The sequence below is a fragment of the Labrus bergylta genome, chromosome 10, assembly GCF_963930695.1.
Source record: "Labrus bergylta chromosome 10, fLabBer1.1, whole genome shotgun sequence".
NCBI classification, from domain to species: Eukaryota; Metazoa; Chordata; class Actinopteri; order Labriformes; family Labridae; genus Labrus; species Labrus bergylta.
In genome coordinates this window covers 17,189,163-17,207,886 of record NC_089204.1, presented here as the reverse complement: position 1 = coordinate 17,207,886, position 18,724 = coordinate 17,189,163, and the positions used below count along the sequence as shown (strand labels likewise).

The following is an 18,724-nucleotide window of genomic DNA, read 5'->3' as shown; positions in this document are numbered from 1 at the left end:
CCTTTGTTTGATCATGCTGACAGTAGGCAAATGCAAAGCAAAGCAAATGTCAGTTCCTACTTTTACTCTTCCATGAATACATGTAGAAAAATCTACATCAACAAAAATACAGAGTGGCTGGTGATGGGAAGAAATGTTCACAATTGGCCAGATAAGGTGAAAATGGGGTTTGTTTGTTCACAGTTCAGTTCCAGTCAAGTTGTGTTAGTTGTGTTGGTGGAGCCTACATTAATTAGCCAAATAACTAATTAAATAAACAGACAGCATATTGTTGCTTATTAGTTTTACAACCATGTGCAGCTGTGATTATCTTCTGGCCCTGCCCTGCCTCCTTCTGCCAAACACTCTTCCTTCAGGAGATTTTGTACATCCCTCCTTGTGCCACAGCCGTGATGATATTCTGTGGCCTCCCCTATTCTTCAAAACTTATAGGCAGCTCTGACTACTGTATTTAGTTACAATGTTGAGGTTTGCTACTTCTCTAGAGTTGTTGACTTTTCATACATCTGCACCGTTACATTTATTTTACAGGTTTATATTGTCTCTACAGTTTTACAAAATACATCACACGAGATAAGCCTATTAAAGGCATCTAAAAAGAATAAACCTGAGATTTCCAACCTTTCTGGCCTGTGATAGGATAGGAAATGTTAGCAATTTCCCCTGGCTTCATTTACAAAGTGCAGGCCTCACACAGGTGGAATTGTCCAATATTTCTCAAGGATAGACAAGGAGTGCAGTGTTTGTGTTTTATTCTTTCATTCTCAGTTTGTCATTTTATTGATGGGGACCCACCACAAATCTAGTAGTAACTACAACGCCTTTGCCATCTCCAATACAGCAGTGCTGCTCACGAATTGTGATATAAAGATGATATCTGAAATTTAATAAAACAAATTAGTCAGGACCATTAGTCTTCAAAGGTACTTCAGAAATATGATTTTAATTTGATAGCAAATAACACTTAGTGATGTAAATATTGTTTACATATGAGTCTCTTTGTTGTTGAAGACAAGGTCCTCTTTAATTTCAGAAGTTATTTTGGTTATGTATCAGACTGAAAATGCTAAAATGGTATTCTAATTTATTTGATTTGTTAAGAAAGGTTCCTGCAGTTGACCTTGAAGTGGTCTGGTTAGTTGGTTTTGTGTGGATTAAACGCTTAGTCAGGTTCAAAAAGTGAGGGCCCCGTAGGAGCTGAAAATCTGAGCCATGTGGATTTTTTTCCCCCATTAACTCTTACAGAAGCAGTTTGTTTTTTTTCCCTGCAGCTTTTTAATCCTGTTCAATTAGCTTTGGGCCATGCAGTGCCCACACTAAGACGAGTCTTAAATAAAGCCTCTGGTGCCCACATTTCCATCACAATACAAAGACAGTCAGCATGATGGTCAGTGTGGACCACTGTTTCTCGTTGGGTTAACCTGTTTTGCAGGTGTAAATCAGACTGGCTGGCTACCATGGTAACCAGCAGGTCTCTGTGAGCTGCAGGGAAGTGCTATCTGAATTTTGCTGCCTTTTGCTCAACCAATTAAAAATAGATACAAATATTAATGCAACAGGTGAGGCTTATGTTTCAAATGTTATAATAAAATTCTTAGATGTTACAAAAGTTTACTAATGCCATTCATAAATAAAATCAAAATGTCCCCCTGCACTTTCAGTCATAGTAATAAATGATGAAATGTTTAAGTTTCTATAAGTTGATTAACCCTTGATAGGGAGGGGTCAAAGTGTCTACAATATAAAAAAAACAGACCCATCCTCCTACCTATATTTAGAAGATGAGGAATGCTGCCTGTATATAAGGACATTATTTTACATTTAATTGTATTTATAGGCCCAGGTGGTTTTCAGCATGACCAGTGCAGGCACATGTTTAATAAAGCCACTGATTGGTTTTACTTCTCGATTACGTGCGTTCTCTTAAGTCACTTTAGGAACAGTGAAGAATGACAGTTTTTTTTCCCATTGCCTCACATCATGAGTGGCGTTCTGGTGCAATCCCCAACCTCAAATCTGTACAAACAACAGGATATCAATGCAGATATCTTTGTGTTTTATGGTGTAAGTGCTTTCCAGGTTTTTAATTACCATGCCTGATAAGTCCTTAAAAGGAGAGGATTTTAACGACCGCTTGCCAGATAGTTATTTGTATCTGAATGATAAGGGATCTGAAACAGGCAATACATGTTATCGGACGTCATTGATAACAGTATATTGCACTTGAGGGTCCAAGTCCTAAACAATTTCCTTTTTCCGTCTCCAGAGTTCCATAATCTCAATAAACTAGCAGGTGACTAAGAGGCTGCATAATGTAAGCGATAAGCACAAGTCTTTTACTTAACAAAAACACATGACTCCCCTCTACGGTTACACATTAGACAGAATGAACTAAGTGAGAAGATGTTAATGAAATGTATTCTAATGTTGCCCTTCCTGGTTTTCTTAACTCCAAAGTTATTAAGGATTTAACACTTCAGCTTCCACTACAATTATGCTTTACCGTTTGACACACAACATGTTAAAACACTAGATTGCATGCTGGTGTTTCAGGGAAAATATCCCCCCCCTCCCAAATTTATTAAAATTACATAACTTTGCCCAAAACTCCCTGGACAGATTTATAATTCCACCATTTCCCTCATGGAATAATCTTTAGCAGTTCATATAATTAGAGATTTTCTAAAGTAATGGGGAGCCTGGGTTTCTGGGTTACACTTGAAAGTGTATTTTGTTAATGATTGTAAAATAAGAGCCCATGGATCATAAAACATTTTTAAGCCGTTTTTATCCAAATAAGCAGCACTCAGTGTGGAGCAGTTACAGTCCTGTTGCAGGGTTTATAGACTGATAACAAACAGTTCACAGATTTGTTTTATGGAGTAAAAGTGATCTATTCTTGACTTTGTTGACAACTTGTCATTGTCCTTCTTCACACTTTTAAACATAATGAAACATCACAAATTCACACAATATCTCATTCTAAAGACAGTCTTTGCACATCTCTGCTCACATTAACTTGACCACGTCTTCGTGATGTTGAGATGACTCAGGTGGTCTGTCAAGCTCTTGTGTTCGGGGAAATTTGCAAACTTGGTCTCCTTAATTTTTAGCCAGTTCTGGGCTCTGCGCTCCGCTGCGTGGCAGTACTCCTGCTCCGGGGTCATGTACGGCCGGCTGATCCAGTATTCATTCTCAGCCTCGCGCTCCAGATGCTTCAGCATGTTGCGTTTCATCTGCCATGTGATTGGTCGCGGGCGTCTGTACTTCCCGATCCACTGCTTTCCGGGGATGCCTTTCTTCAACAGTGCTAGGGTGAGGAACATCGTGGAAGATTATTTCTGAAAAGAAAGCACAGTTACAAAAAAGGTCTGTGAGTTGTAACATCAAGCAGAAAAATAATGAGGATGTTGATTAATAAAATCCATGCATGACCACAGCTCTGAGAAGAGATCCCATCAGTCAATTAAAGTAGAAAATACCTGTGTTGATGGATCTTTAAGAAACCTTCATGTCTTTAAAATGAGCAAAATATTAAATAAATAACGCCACAATGCGGCGCTGGCTTACTTTTTTCTATTGTTGAGTCTGATAAAAAAAAAAGTTGACTCACAAGCTGCTCCCCCTTTTATGAGTTTTGTGTTGTATATTAAACTGCTCAGTTTTAAAATTACCATGTGAAAACTAACAGAATAACTGTTTGTATTTACACAACAAAGTGTTGCATAAATATTCACCAGAAAGCAGGAATTAAGCATTGGTTGCTCAAAATTTCTTGTAGGAGCACCCAGAGATCCCCCCCTCCTATTACCTGTGCCTCACTATGTTTATATGAACCATCAGAGGTGATTGCTAATCAGTCACTACCTGCTAAGTGCTTTAACTCAGTAAAACGCCAAATGTAGCAGCAAGAAATTCAGCGAGTCTCATATGACCGGAGTAGATCCTGAAGAATGTACAAATTCAAAAATAGACTTTGAATCCATGGATCAATCCAGAATCGCTTTGAACCGAAAAATGTGTTCTGAATTGAATTGTGACCCCAAGAATTGAAATCGAATCGTGAGACACCCATAGATTCCTAGTCCCATGTACTGTTGTGGAAACCTGATAAGTGATGAAACCTGATATGATACTTACAGCCAACGTTGCCCATCTAGAAACTTTTACCAGCCCAACCATTCTCCTTTGCAATAATTCAATAACTGTAGCTCACTGAAAAAATATATAGATTTTATAAATATTAGTGTACATGATAAAATAGTAGTCAGTGGCATTGAAATTTGCCAGAAGCCATCCCTTGTTGGGCTTTAACAGACATACAATTTCTCCTGGACCCACCCTAGCTGGACACTTTTTGCACCTTGTAGCTACTCTGTCTGTGGAAAGCCCTGCAATGAAAGACACAGAAACCCAGTCTGTCAGCTTGATGATGTGAGGATAGCAGGTGCCATTCTAAACAGCATTAAAATAATACAATTAAAATCACACGTTATACCAAAGATTAACATAAAATCATGATCTCTTTGCATTCACTTAGCCACGCTTACGTGACCATTGTATATCCCTGTAATACTGCGATCAATAGAGAGGAATTGGACCCATCTGTTAATCAGTGTGTCATACAAGTCTATACTCCTTCTCCGTTTTGGAAGTCACATTAACGCAGGTGAGATAGCATACGTAATTTAAAATAAGGTACATGCTAGTAGAGTATAATAAATAGACTGAAATGAAAGAAAATAACTGAAAACATCGATCTCAGGGTCCATCTCAGTCACATGAGTCTCTACTTCCTGAGCCTTGAGAAACTGTTGACCTTTATTAACACTGATGACTCAAGAGTTGTAAAGATTTTACAGCAGTGCATGACGATGACATCAACCTTCCCCCCCCCCTCCAGGGTCAGATGGGTTAATGTGCAAAATGTCAAAACCGTAAAAGTTATTTTCAGCAGTTTGATCAAATGTAAGCCTATTTGATAGATTGTGTTTTCTTGTAACTTTAAAAAAAGAAAATAGTTGTTTGCCTATAGGCCTATGGGTCAACCACAGACTGTAAATATTAAGAGTCAACCACAGACTGTAAATATTAAGAGTCAACCACAGACTGTAAATATTAAGAGTCAACCACAGACTGTAAATATTAAGAGTCATCCACAGACTGTAAATATTAAGAGTCAACCATAGACTGTAAATATTAAGAGTCAACCACAGACTGTAAATATTAAGAGTCAACCACAGACTGTAAATATTAAGAGTCAACCATAGACTGTAAATATTAAGAGTCAACCATATCACTCTTAATGAACTTTGTTTACAGCTATGAAAGAAGAAGCTTTAAAACAAAAGCACACTTTCAGTCTTGGGATATTTGGCTCCTTTATTGGAGACCATAAAGGAGGATGATTGTTGGATTATGTTCATCAGGGCAGGGGGGGGTTAAAAACACAATTCTTAATAAATAATTCAGTCTCTCGATGTCTGACTGATGTTTAATCAGCCCTTTAACCTTTCAAGCTAAACAATCATCCAAGCGTTCAACACAGTTTCCATTGAAGTGAAGAAGCAACAAAAGGTTGAGCAGCTTGCTGTGACGTATGGCCGTGATGCGTTCAATTGCCTTAAAACGTGAAAACCAAGATGACCTTAGCGCAACTTTAAGAAAAGGTGTGGGGTTAAATCCAAGATAATTGTCTCAATACACGAAAGTTAAACCAATGCACGTAACATAAAGGCGAACCAGTTACATGAGAACTTAAAATATGACCCAAAGATGTGACATCTCTGTGTAATCTCTGTTAGCTGACATAACAAGGTGAGCCGAGCTGCAGCCTAACGTCACGGACAAGGGCAGCTTGAATTTAGTATCATTTGATACTCGAACAAGACAAACATGTTAATGCATCGTATGTGTACCTTACCCCGCTTTCTATCACTGGCAAATATGATTCACTTTCCGAAAACAAGCAGTAAAAACACTGTTTAAAGACTTGGGCAATGTGGGGACGAAGCGATGAAGTCAGTGTTTCCTTATTATCTACGGTGTCGGGGAAGGATCATACTTGTTCCTCCCCTTTCTTATATCTATTACCGCCCCCTCTGGACTGGAGTGTGGCTCGGACACCTAAAACCTAACAAGTCCAAATGTGAATACCTCTTCTATCCCCACTATATTATTTGACATCATTTTAAGGTGACTTGTTGCAGAAACTGTCTCACCTGGAGCAACTCACAAATACAAGTTTCACTGTTTCCTGAAGATCTCAATGATTACATCTCCCTGTTGCACATGTATTTATTAGTCTACTTTAACTGTGCAGACCTGTAGCATATGCTGATCAAAACTTCTTGACATGATGTCCTCTTCCTTTTCCTTCTGTTGATTTCCCTCATTTCACATACTTTCCTTTGAATACTGTAGTTTTGCCTGCCCTTTTTTTCCCCCTTTATCCCACTCTTTCTGCCATTTCTTTTCATTTCAAGACTTTTGAACACAAAAAAAGAATCCCTCCATTCCCCCTCAAACCCCCACACAGGACTACCTCACTGGACTGTAAAATACAATATAACATACATCACAAACGTGCAATATATTTATCTGTATAGTAATTTTATAGCTTTTGTTTTTATATCTCTTTATATCTGCACCTTATTTTTCTATGTAAATACTTGCTGCTGTTTTTATCCTGCACTACAACGAGCCAAATGCAACGAAATGTCGTTCTTATCTGCACTGTAAAGTACAAGTTTGAATGACAATAAAGAAAGTCTAAAGACTAAGTCCAAGTCATTTCTGACTTTATTAGCTGTAGCTGTATCACTATCCATTCAGGAATAAACACGGACTTCTGGAGACACTTTTAAAACGTGAAAAGCTGTTTCAATTATTTTTTTCAATTTGTAATTTTGCTCTTGACTTGATGCATTCAATAGCCAAAATAACTTACAAATGCTGTTATGGTCTGGTAAAGTCAAGTTTGGGTCCTCGGTGCTTGACTGTAAATATTGTCAACCCTGGTCTACATAAACAGCAGCCACTGGTCCTTTCTGTGGCCTATTACATAACCACTGTTCATTTCCTGGACTCTCTTTGAGCCCCTCCCTTTGGTATAAAGCCTGGTTGCTTGTTGCTTACATACACTTCTTCAGTTTTCGTGTGGCGTAGTTCGCGGCTCCATCTCTCCCTTCCCTCGGCTGACACTGACAGGCAAAATGTTTCTCTTTTTCTTGACTTTGTTTTCACCAACCACTTGGACTTTGCTGGCAGTGTTTTTTACCCTACTAATGCTGTGAGTAATAACTGTCAAATTGTGTTGTTGACAATTTCGTTTTTTTGACGCTGGCGGTAAATCGCAACAAGTAAAAATGTTTCATTTTATCACAGGTATGGCATTTGGCCATTTAAGGTGTTCAAGAAAATGGGAGTACCCGGACCAAGACCACTTCCTTTTATTGGAACAATGCATTACATGAGAAAGGTAGGAAGACTCACTAAAGTTCGTAGACACGGATATGTAAGGACTGGACTGTTGGGACAAGGCAAGTTGAAACATAACCCAACATGATGCTATTTCCACTAAACGGGAAATGCAGACAATCATAACAGGCATATTTGAATGCCAAAAAACTGTCCCACATTAGGAAAATCATACTGTCCCACTTTAGGAAACATGTTTCCTAAAGTGGGACAAAGGAAATTTTAATTTAAAATAACAATTATAGAATTTATTTAAAATATAATATAATATTTTTTGATGAACAAGCATATCATAAAAAACATCCAGATAAAAAAAGTAGGATTGTTTTATTTATAAGAAATGTATATCCTTAACATTAAGTGTGTCTGAGCAGTATGTCCCTGACCTTTGGGTGGTCTTCATGCTGTGTACTTCATTTCTGAAGCTTGTATCTTTCTAATCTATGATTGGACATTTGAGAAGGCCTGTTATTTTGATCACATGACATCAAAACTTGTGTTAACCCTTAGTTTTATTGACTTTCATTTGTTGTAGGAAGACCTACACCCACTCGAGCTTAGGTGTCCCACATTAGGCAGTGTCCCACATTTGGCTAATTCACCCTACATATCGTAACCTTGAACAACTTTCAACACATTTTATGACATTTCTTGCAGGGTTTTGTTGCTTTTGATCGTGAGTGCCAAACCAAATACGGGGACGTGTGGGGGTGAGTTGTAATTTAATATTTAAAGGTTTAGAGTTAGACCTTCAAGTGATATCGGTGTTGGGAGAAAAACTCTGATCTCGTGAGGTCATGACCACCATGACAAGATAAGAGGTATGGTACCCAGTATGTGCATCCTGTTCTGGATGTTAGGATACTCGAGGAAGTGTCAATAAAGTTGTTCTGACTATGCTACTCGGTGTGTGTGCTGCATATCAATACACTCACAAGTCAAGCAGCCCTCTGTCCTTTTACCTTTCTCTACCCTCTTTATATCATTTAAAAACCTCTTATAGTCACGATGGTGTAGATCCCTACTGACTATACATTTTACAAGGTAATGTACACCTGCAACCTTTTTCAAAGTAGAAAGTTAAGATAATAACCTTCCAAATGTATTCTCTTTGGTTCATTGGTCATTGTTTAATGAAAACAGGCTCAGTATAAGGGGTGGTAAAGAGGAACCTATGAAACAAATAGCTCAAAGTGTAGGACTTATGTTTCAATACCTCGATAGTTCCTGTATCTCCTTGAAAAGAAGTGGAGTTTGAAGTATTTAGGCTACAGGCTTTATTTTTTTCAGTGATCTTAAAATTAGACTAGTTGTTTATTTTTAGTACACATTTAATTACGGATTTCAGCTTGCCTGGATGTTTAAAACTAAATCTTCTTTATTCTTTTTTTTTCAGATTGTATGATGGACGTACACCGACATTATTAGTGTCAGACCCTGAGATCATAAAAACTGTGATGGTCAAGGAGTGCTACTCAGCTTTTACCAACCGCAGGGTGAGAAAATTCTCTTTTTGTACAATTTGTAAACCAGAGAATATGAATCATAATCAGTTAGTCAGGGTTGTTTTTGGTATTTATCATATTACATAACTTTGGATAACCCCATGAAGCACTCTGCAGAGTAGGGAACACTGACAAACCACAGGACCTTGATGCAAGGATGGCCTAATGTCGAAAAACACCTCCCACTTAATTTCTCAACCCTCAAGTGAAGAAACTGGCAGCAGTTTATAGGCTATACAAGTTTAGATCTGCATTGATATCCTGTTGTTTGTACAGATTTGAGGTTGGGGATTGCACCAGAACGCCACTCATGATGTAAGGCAATGGGAAAAAAAACTGTCATTCTTCACTGTTCCTAAAGTGACTTAAGAGAACTCACGTAATCGAGAAGTAAAACCAATCAGTGGCTTTATTAAACATGTGCCTGCACTGGTCATGCTGAAAACCACCTGGGCCTATAAATACAATTAAATGTAAAATAATGTCCTTATATACAATTCAAATATATATATATTTTTTGTCCAATGAATCACTATTTATACAAACAATTTAAACCATCATTATGACTGTGTTACCATGTAGGAAATTAGGCTTTTATTGAATCTGCTATATCTTATCTAGTGTATGTAGATCCTAAAAAAGGGGGTTCATCATGTATTTTAAAACTAGCTGGAAGAGCAAAGAAAGTTCAGTTCATGCAGAGTTTGATGATTCAGCAATGAGCAGACAATTTCAGGTCTGAGAAAGAGAAATGATGCAGATGTCAAACCCTTTAAAAATGGAAGCATTCAGTGTATTAAACTCCAAAGATTTTCACAGGACAATGCAGTGGCAGGACCTTTAGATGATGCAGTAACAAATGTCAAAGACGAAAGGTGGAAAAGAATTCGGAGCTCTTTATCACCATGCTTCACCAGTGGAAGACTGAAACAGGTTAGTCTCATATCTAACCACTTCTGCTATCTCTCTTTCATGACCTAGTCAGGCCATTACTACTCAGACCTACTCAGTAATATGTTAAGTTAATTGTCAGTATTACACAACTCTTCTGTTTCAAAGGTTTTTCCCATCGTTGCTCGTTATGCAGACCGACTTGTTGAAAAACTTGGACAAACCAATTTGGATGAGCCAGTCGACATCAAACAGTATGTTAATCATTATTTATTATGTCTTGTTAATTTGTGTTTGGACATGGATGTAACATGGACATCAATGTCACACTTTACAGCATGTATAGTCAAAGCTAATTTGCAATTCCCTTCTCTATTAAAGGTTTTAAAATGTATTAAGCTCAGCCATAAATACACATGAGGCTGTAAAAAAGACAAACTACCGTATTTTCCGCACTATAAGGCGCACTTAAAAGCCTTTAATTTTCTCTAAAAACGACAGTGCGCCTTATAATCCGGAGCGCTTTATATATTGATCAATTGGTTAATTGGTTGATCCATACTGGTTGTACACGGCGCTCAGCGACACTGACTCGGATAATGACGAGAGGGAGCCGGGCATGTTGGATGCCGTACTCGCCCAACTGTTCAATTCGGACACTGAAGAAGAAGAATTCGAGGGATTCGTGGACGGGGAATGAACTGAAAAAATGAGCTTTACGTGTTATACGTAACTGAACAATGTTGAGTTATGCACTAACGTTTGAATTAGCGGTATCAGACTGTGTTTCTTTTACGTGTTTACAACTGAACTAGGCTGGGAGATATTGTGAATATGCACATTAACGTTTGAACAACGTTGAGTTATTGTGAATGCACTACGTATAAAACGTAGTTTTATATCTCCCAGACTTGTTCAGTTGTAAACATGTTCTATTCTATGCGCCTTATAATCCGGTGCGCCCTATATATGAAAACAGTTCTAAAATAGGCCATTCATTGAAGATGCGCCTTATAATCCGGTGCGCTTTTTAGTGCGGAAAATACGGTACACAATGACTGTAGATTAACAACACAAATACACATTTAGCAGACTTTACAATAGAAGATAAAACCTATAATATCACTCAGGAAAGACACTAGTGTCCATTTGTGATCATTTGAGGAAAACACAAGATATTCAAATGGACTTTCAGTAAGAGATTTAACACAGGCATCAGTTTGAGCAGGGTGCAAATGGAACGCAGAGCAAGCAGTTGACCAGGCTGTCAGTCAGCTACAGCATCCGGAGATAGTAGGGTGTTTGCAGCAGGGCAAGGCAGGGCTTGTGGGGACCAACACCCTCCTTTCAATTTCAGACTGGAATCTCTCTTTGAGGCTAACATGTTTTACTTCAAAAAAAGGCTCAAAATACAGACTATTATTCTTGTTTTAACTCATTATTTTTATTGAGGACTGAACCCTTGAATGACAAGAAATTGACAAAGTGTTCGTTAAATATTGAGTCGTTGCCTTGAGTTCTTAATGTTGGTTTTTCCAATTACCAAAACGACAGCTGTGTTGAAACTGACAGTCCAGTTCTTCAGTATACATATACAGTATATGGCAGTCTCATCAGCATATAACATAACCTGAAAATCTGAAATTTTGGCTTATGTGTTGTATACAAGTTTAATATTACGGTGTTTGTCAGGGAGACATTGAACGTGGTAGTATTTAATCCATGATATGTCCTAAAAGAACACTTTCTCTCTATTTTTCTTTTCTAGATTCATGGCACCTTACAGTTTGGACGTTATTACCAGTGTGTCTTTCGGTGTTGAGGCAGACTCCATAAACAATCCAGATGACCCACTTGTTGTTCATCTCAAAAAGATTCTAAACTTTACATTTTGGCCAATATTTGTATTAAGTATGTATTTCAGAGACAATTTGATTATTTGAGCATCTTGGCACCACTATGATGATAAGTTTGTTTAACAACCCTGTGGTCTTTTTTCAGTGGTATTTCCCTTTGGTGCCCGTCTGTTGAAACTCCTAGATATTGAAATTATGTCCAGACCCAGTGTTGATTATTTCTACAACATCATAAAGAAATTGAAAGACCAGCGTCAGTCTGAAAAATCAGTAAGTCTTCCATAATGTGTTAAGAAAAAAATGCAGAGAATTATAGGAATTTCTTGACATTTTTGGAAATGTGCTTATTAAAGTTGGGCTTATTAACATGGGGCTTAACTGTGACTGACTTTCTTTCGGAGCAAGCCTCAAATGGCCATTTGAGGAACTGCCATTTTTGGCACTTTTGTTATTGGTTTTATCATAAAATTTAGCACTGCAAGTAGCATTGAATGGGCCTCCAAACCTTTATGATGTCTGGATGTTACGCTACGCTGAGGAACCATCAGTCTTGCTGATTTTGATATGGATATGTTTGACCTTCTTGGAGCAGTGTTGTAGAAAGAAAGAATCAGTAATTCCTTGAGGTCCAATAGGGTCCTCTTGGTTGGTGCTCGGTCCTTAATAAGCACATTTCAAGGAATGTTCAATTGTCATTAAAACCAGCTTTAGTGAGAAAAGTTGCAACTAGCAAACATAATGAAAACATTTTTCTCCTTATTTTAATTAATATGACCTTATGTTTGCTGGTTGCTGTTCTAGCTCCGAGCAGACTTCCTGCAGGTGATGGTTCAAAACGAGATACCAGATTCAGAGACAAAGAATGAACAAGAGCAGCCAAGTAAAGGTATGTCTTTACAACTTTAAATGTATCTGCTGATCTTTGAAGCTGAAATGGTAAATTGATTAATCCTTTATTTCCATTGGCAGAAAATGTTTTTGGCAACTTATCTGAATTACTATAAATCATCAAGGTCGCTTTGTTAGCAAAAGGGTCAAAAACTATCGGTTTTTAATCCTCAAGATATTGCTGTTTTTCTCTGTTTTATATCATGTTAAATTGAATACAGTATATCTGTGCTTCAGGTTATTATCTGATTTGAAACATATCCTTTAACACAGTGGTTCTCAACTGGTGGGTCGGGACCCAAAAAGGGATCTCAGAGCCATTTTCAGTGGGTCAATTGACTGGAAAAAAAAGTGTCAAAAGCCGTTTTCACATTGTGCACTTTCAGGAGGACTGCTTTTTCTTGTTTCTTTAGACTCCTAAGTGGAGCATAGGGCAGCAACCACACCACTCCAACATATTCAGTTTTGAGCAGTTTTCTTCAGCTGGGCCCATGTTTGTCCGGTTTTCTTGGCTTATCTCTCGACTGATCTTCTCCAAGTCTGTCTTGGCCTCCTCACTTTCCTTTCCCTTGTGGATTCCAGTCCAGTGCCTGCCTTGTGATGTTGACTGTTGCTTTTCATAAAGTGTGTCCAATCCACCCCCACTTTGTCTTCAGCACATCCTGGCTAATAGGCTTATGGTCTGTTCTCTCCCACAGATTGTTGTAAGTTATCCTGTCAGGCCATCTGATGTGTCTTAAGCATCTGTTGGTTAAGGTCTGGAGTTTGTTGGTCACTCTCCATGTCTCGGATCCATATAAGAGGACTGCCTTGACGTTGGTAATGACAGGAGGGGGTGCGGGGGGTCTCCCAAAGTAAAAAGTGACATAAAAAACAACGCAGACGTAGCAGACGAAGCAACAGAGTCCACTATACATGCAAGAATGAGAATATTTGCCTTTATATCAATGCTATGTGTAATCAAACAGAATCAAAACATCAATAAAAGAGTGGAGAACAACATACTGGAGAACAGAAAACATAATGCAGCAGTTTAATTACTTGCATGGAAATCGTAGTGGTCGTGTGTATACACTCTGTGCAGCAGTCACAGTATATAAATGTCACTTCCCCCCCTCCCGTTGGCTAGAGGTGAATTCTCCGCAGAATATCCTGTGGCGTTCTCACATCAGCTCACTCTGACTTGCTGCGGAAAAAATATTAGGGGTCTGTCAGGAGAAACTCCGGGTGAAGTCCAAGCTGTTTGCGTTCACACATACAGTTTTTCAGGAGTTTTCTGAAAGTATGAAAGCCCTAAAAAGTCTATGAAACATGCCGGTTTTGTTCCTTGTCTTTATTCCGTCACGTTTCATATCATCTGAGGTCCAAACTGCACTATTTTCCATTCAATAAATCTGATTGGTTGAAAAAAAGATCCAAAATTTGGGTCACGATTTTCATGAGGGATTTGGTTGTCAGTCTTTAGGCTAGAACTGCTGCTTTAGCTAGTTGAGCTCTGGCTTTATACATCTGTCCTTTATGTATTTTACCTTGAGAGCAAATGCACTGTTTCTGTTTGAAGGAAAATTAAATGTCAGAATGGCTTTGGAACATAGTTTTCTAGCTGTTGATGTTTGCTAACATTTTGCTGTATTTTGTTTTATAGGTTTGACTGAACACGAAATACTTTCCCAAGCTTTCATCTTCATCTTTGGTGGCTATGAAACCACCAGTGCCACTCTCAGTTACATCCTTTACAACCTGGCCATCAACCCTGATGCCATGCAGACCTTGCAGGAAGAAATTGATACCAACTTACCAAAAGATGTAATGTCATGGTCATGTGATTCATTGCCAATTTTTAAATAGCTCAAACAATGTTTGTTTGATGGCTCCTTATACTTTGTCCCTCCAGGCTCCCATATCTTATGAGGATCTGACCAATCTAGAGTACCTGGACCATGTTATTAATGAGTCAATGCGATTGATTCCTCCTGCACCACGGCTTGAGAGGATGTGTAAAAAAGCTGTCCAGGTCCACGGCCTCAACATCCCTGAAGGAACCATTATTGGGATTCCTGCGCACATTCTACACATGGACCCACGATTTTGGACTTCACCTGAGAAGTTCAGACCAGAGAGGTAAGTGTATGATAAGCTGTCATTCTTCACATTAATGAACTCCTTTAAGCAGTGTTAAAAGAGACAAATTGGGATAGTGGTTAATTCTAAAATGTAACAAAATAGAAAGCCAGGACTCCACTTTTGTAAAAGTATTCAAGTTTTGAACATTCTTTCAAAAATCACTTACCTTTCGTTCTTATTTGGAAACTTAATGCTAAACATTTTTTTTTAATTTCACTCTGAATTTAAGTGTTCACATTTTGGTAAATTCTCCTATTGAACATCTTTACTCTGTAATCACAATAAAACACATTTGTTATATAAATATTGTGGAAAACTTAGTATTATAAGTTGTTTAGATCTTATTTTAAATAAGATATTAAGAACTTTTGTGTATGATGTTTCTTTTCTGTCACACACTTGTTTAAATATGAATCTCTCTGGATCTCTCAGTGGTGACTTCATGATCTTTAGAGACTCTCTGTTTGGTACAGTCTGGAACAGTACACTTTGTTTTTGTCCCCTGAGGGTCATTTGTCACGATCTTTAGAGCCTCTCTGTTTGTGTGTGTGTGCAGGTTCAGTAAAGACAGCGGTGAGGAAGTGAACCCATATGCTTTCATGCCATTTGGGCTCGGTCCTCGTAATTGCGTCGGGATGCGTTACGCCATCCTCACTGTGAAGTTGGTTCTTGTCCGTCTCCTGCAGAGTTACTCTTTGGAAACATGCAAAGACACCATGGTAAGAGTTTATTCACATATGCATTCAGACTGTCATTTAACGTTGTCTTTTTATCGCTCTTATATAACTTACTTTCTTCCTTTAGATTCCTTTGGAGTTTGACTGGAAGTTTCAGCCATTAAAGCCAATAAAGCTCAGTTTTGTCCCCAGACAACAGTAGTTCAAGACAGAGCATCTCCAAACATACAAATATTTCTGAGTTCCTGTTAAACTCAAAACACAGTATGGATAATTTTTCTTTGTTTACTATCAAATGTAACTTTCTTATTCCATGTTTCTTTCTTTTGATAATATAGTAGGTCTGCATGATTTTCCTACAAGCAGTTAATGATGAACCTTGAGTGCCTTTTGTAATAAATGAAAGTTGATGGATCCATGCCAACGCACAATACCTGCATCACTGTGATTTCACAAAAAGTTTTTCTGTCCAACAAGTTTCCATTTAAATAAAGCAATAAATAGTTTGTCTAATAATTGAGTAGGTTGCTGTTACATGTTCAATTACCATGTAATGGAAAAACAAAATTGACCTTAGATTGATTTACGTTGAGGAAATGTGATTCCATTAGGAGATTATTGTCCCTATACACTCACAAGTAAAACACTGTATGTCGTTAAGAAGTCAGAGAATAGAAGAGAAACAAACACAGTCTGTCAGCTTGATGTTGTGAGCAGTTGCAATTCTAAACTGCATTAAAAATGTAAAAAATAATACAAAAATAAAATAATATTCTTTATGCAGTCACCTGGTCACCCTTTCTGACCTACTGTATCCTTTTATTACTGCAATCAATCAGAGAGGACGTTGACCCATCTGTTAATCAGTGCATTGTACTTTAGTCTGTACTCCTCCTTTTTCACCTTCTGGCTCCCATATCATATGATGATCTGAGCAATCTAGAGTACCTGGACCATGAGTCAATGCACTTGTTTACTAATGTACCACGGCTTAATAGGATGTGTAAAACACCTGTCCAGGTCCACGGCCTCAACATCCCTGAAGGAACCATTGTTGCGATTCCTCTGAACATTGTACACATGCACCCACGATTTTGGAGTTCACCTGAGAAGTTCAGACCAGAGAGGTAAGTGTATGATAAGCCGAGACACCCAGAGGGAGGACGCCAGATGCCTACCAAAAACAATATTAAGAGTTTAAACTCATTTAAAAGTTGTACATTTACCCATTATTTTAAACATGTTTACAAAAGTAGTTCAATGTCAAATAAACCATGTCATCAAGTATAATGAAACTAAAGTAAATGTGTAAAAAAACACTTAAAATGTAAGTTTGCACATGACAGCAACAATATGTCTGCTGCTCTTTAAAGATGAACACACCTGTGTGACTCTGAATTCCACTCAGTGCTTCAGTCTATACATGAGAATCACTTGTATTCTGCCTCTAGCTTTTCTTACAATAAATCACCAGGCCTATTTAAAATAAAGTCATGGTTTATAGGCTGTTTTATTCCTTTTTTGTTACCAGAGTCTGCGCTACATTATATGCATTAGACACCTTCCAGGATAGTGGGGGTCCCAAGTCTCTGGCACCTCTCTGGCAAAGTTTGGGAACCCCTGTGATAAGTTGCCCTTCTTCACATTAATGAACAAATTAAAACTATGTTAAAAGAGACACTATGGGGGGCGCTGGTGGCACAGTGGTTGGTGTGCGCGCCCCATGTATGGAGGCTGTAGTCTTCCAAGCGGGCAGCCCGGGTTCGAATCCAGCCTGTGGGTCCCTTCCTGCATGTCATTCCCCACTCTCTCTCCCTGATTTCCAACTCCATCCACTGTCCTATCTCTCCATTAAAGGCAGAAAAAGCCAAAAAATTAATCTTAGAAAAGAGACACAATGGGATAATGGCAACAAGTTTGTATACTGACTCAAAGAATAACAGAAATATATTTTCAAAGCTTTCATCCATTATTTGTAAAAGCTACTGATCAAAGCAGACCAAAAAAGTCAAGAGGACATGAGCAGGAGGCCGTCTGTCTCTCCTGGATCCAACTTCAAGTATTCAAGTTGCTCTTTGATACTGTGTGGTACAGGCTGGAACAGTACACTTTGTTTTTGTCCCCTGAGGGTCATTTGTCACGATCTTTAGAGCCTCTCTGTTTGTGTGTGTGTGCAGGTTCAGTAAAGACAGTGGTGAGGAAGTGAACCCATATGCATTTATGCCGGTTGGGCTCGGTCCTCGTAATTGCGTCGGGATGCGTTATGCCATCCTTATTGTGAAGTTGGTTCTTGTCCGTCTCCTGCAGAGTTACTCTTTGGAAACATGCAAAGACACCATGGTAAGAGTTTATTCACATGTGCTTTCAGACTGTTATTTAAAGTTGTCTCTCTGATAAAACTTACTTTCTTCCTTTAGATTCCTTCGGAGTTTGACTGGAAGTTTCAGCCATCAAAGTCGATAAAGCTCAGTTTTGTCCCCAGACAACAGTAGTTCAAGACAGAGCATCTTTTCTTTGTTTACAATCAAATTAAGATTAAGATTTACTTTTATTGATTCCCACAAGGGGAAATTTCTGTTTTTACACTCTGTAAGTCATGCAACACACACATAGGCTGAAATATACACACACATGCACAAACAGGATCCTAATGGACATGCACTAATAGAGAGATGTCAGAGTGACGGAGCTGCCCACGGCGGGCGCTCCTGGGCTGGTGGTGGAGAGGGGGTTTGGTGCCCTCCCTCCTGTTCCCAACCCAAGTCCCTACAGACTGAGCTACTACTGCCCCCAAAATGTTACACTGTTACAATTCACTTAGCAGACGCTTTTATCCAAAGCGACGTACATCAGAGAGTAAGTACAACACTAATCCATTCATACACTGTCACCGAAGCAGCGGGAGCAATCATTAAATGTCTTGCCCAAGGACATATTGGACATGTTGCTCAATGATCGAACCCTCAACCTTCCGGTTGAGAGATGACGACTCTACCAACTGAGCCGCCAAATGTTAATTTCTTATTCTAATGTTGTTTCTTTTGATAATACAGTAGGTCTGTATGATTTTCCTTAAAGCAGTTAGTGATAAACCTTGAGTGTCTTTTGTGATAAATGAAAGTTGATGGATCCATGACAACGCACAATAACTGTGTAAGAAAATAGCCTACCGGACTCCTTCAAGATTCAGTCATAACAAATCTGACATTTGCAAGAAAATATACAATAAACGGATACAAACTCTGGATTTGTTTGAACACATCTTGAATTTACTTTGCTTTTCTTCCTTGGTTTTGAATGTTCT

The 18,724-nt window shown here is 38.4% G+C and overlaps 3 protein-coding genes across 6 annotated transcripts; 2 read left to right on the top strand and 1 right to left on the bottom strand.

Moving 5' to 3' along the window:
* Positions 1-2,771: 2,771 nt before the first annotated feature.
* Positions 2,772-7,071, bottom strand: mrpl57 (mitochondrial ribosomal protein L57). 4 transcript variants are annotated; one of them, XM_020653116.3, is made up of 4 exons: positions 5,924-6,037; positions 4,342-4,391; positions 4,141-4,215; positions 2,772-3,341 (listed from the first exon to the last, which is right to left on the bottom strand). In XM_020653116.3, the coding sequence occupies exon 4, from the start codon at positions 3,324-3,326 to the stop codon at positions 3,015-3,017; it is 312 nt and encodes a 103-aa protein (XP_020508772.1). In that variant the 5' UTR covers positions 3,327-3,341; positions 4,141-4,215; positions 4,342-4,391; positions 5,924-6,037; the 3' UTR covers positions 2,772-3,014. The 4 variants fall into 4 exon arrangements, with proteins under 4 accessions (XP_020508772.1, XP_020508773.1, XP_020508771.1 ...); XM_020653117.3 differs by lacking the exon at positions 4,141-4,215; XM_020653115.3 differs by lacking the exons at positions 4,141-4,215; positions 4,342-4,391; positions 5,924-6,037 and adding an exon at positions 6,950-7,071.
* A 61-nt stretch (positions 7,072-7,132) lies between these two features.
* LOC109998339 (cytochrome P450 3A30-like) lies at positions 7,133-16,207 on the top strand. The gene is made up of 13 exons (XM_065959815.1): positions 7,133-7,291; positions 7,387-7,480; positions 8,137-8,189; positions 8,876-8,975; positions 9,804-9,917; positions 10,044-10,129; positions 11,644-11,786; positions 11,877-12,001; positions 12,533-12,617; positions 14,265-14,425; positions 14,514-14,740; positions 15,300-15,462; positions 15,548-16,207. The coding sequence occupies exons 1-13, from the start codon at positions 7,215-7,217 to the stop codon at positions 15,620-15,622; spliced, it is 1,503 nt and encodes a 500-aa protein (XP_065815887.1). The 5' UTR covers positions 7,133-7,214; the 3' UTR covers positions 15,623-16,207.
* A 147-nt stretch (positions 16,208-16,354) lies between these two features.
* On the top strand, positions 16,355-18,665 carry LOC136180401 (cytochrome P450 3A19-like). Its single transcript, XM_065959816.1, has 3 exons — positions 16,355-16,547; positions 17,598-17,760; positions 17,838-18,665. Exons 1-3 carry the CDS (start codon positions 16,384-16,386, stop codon positions 17,910-17,912), a joined length of 402 nt encoding a protein of 133 aa, XP_065815888.1. The 5' UTR covers positions 16,355-16,383; the 3' UTR covers positions 17,913-18,665.
* Positions 18,666-18,724: the final 59 nt, after the last annotated feature.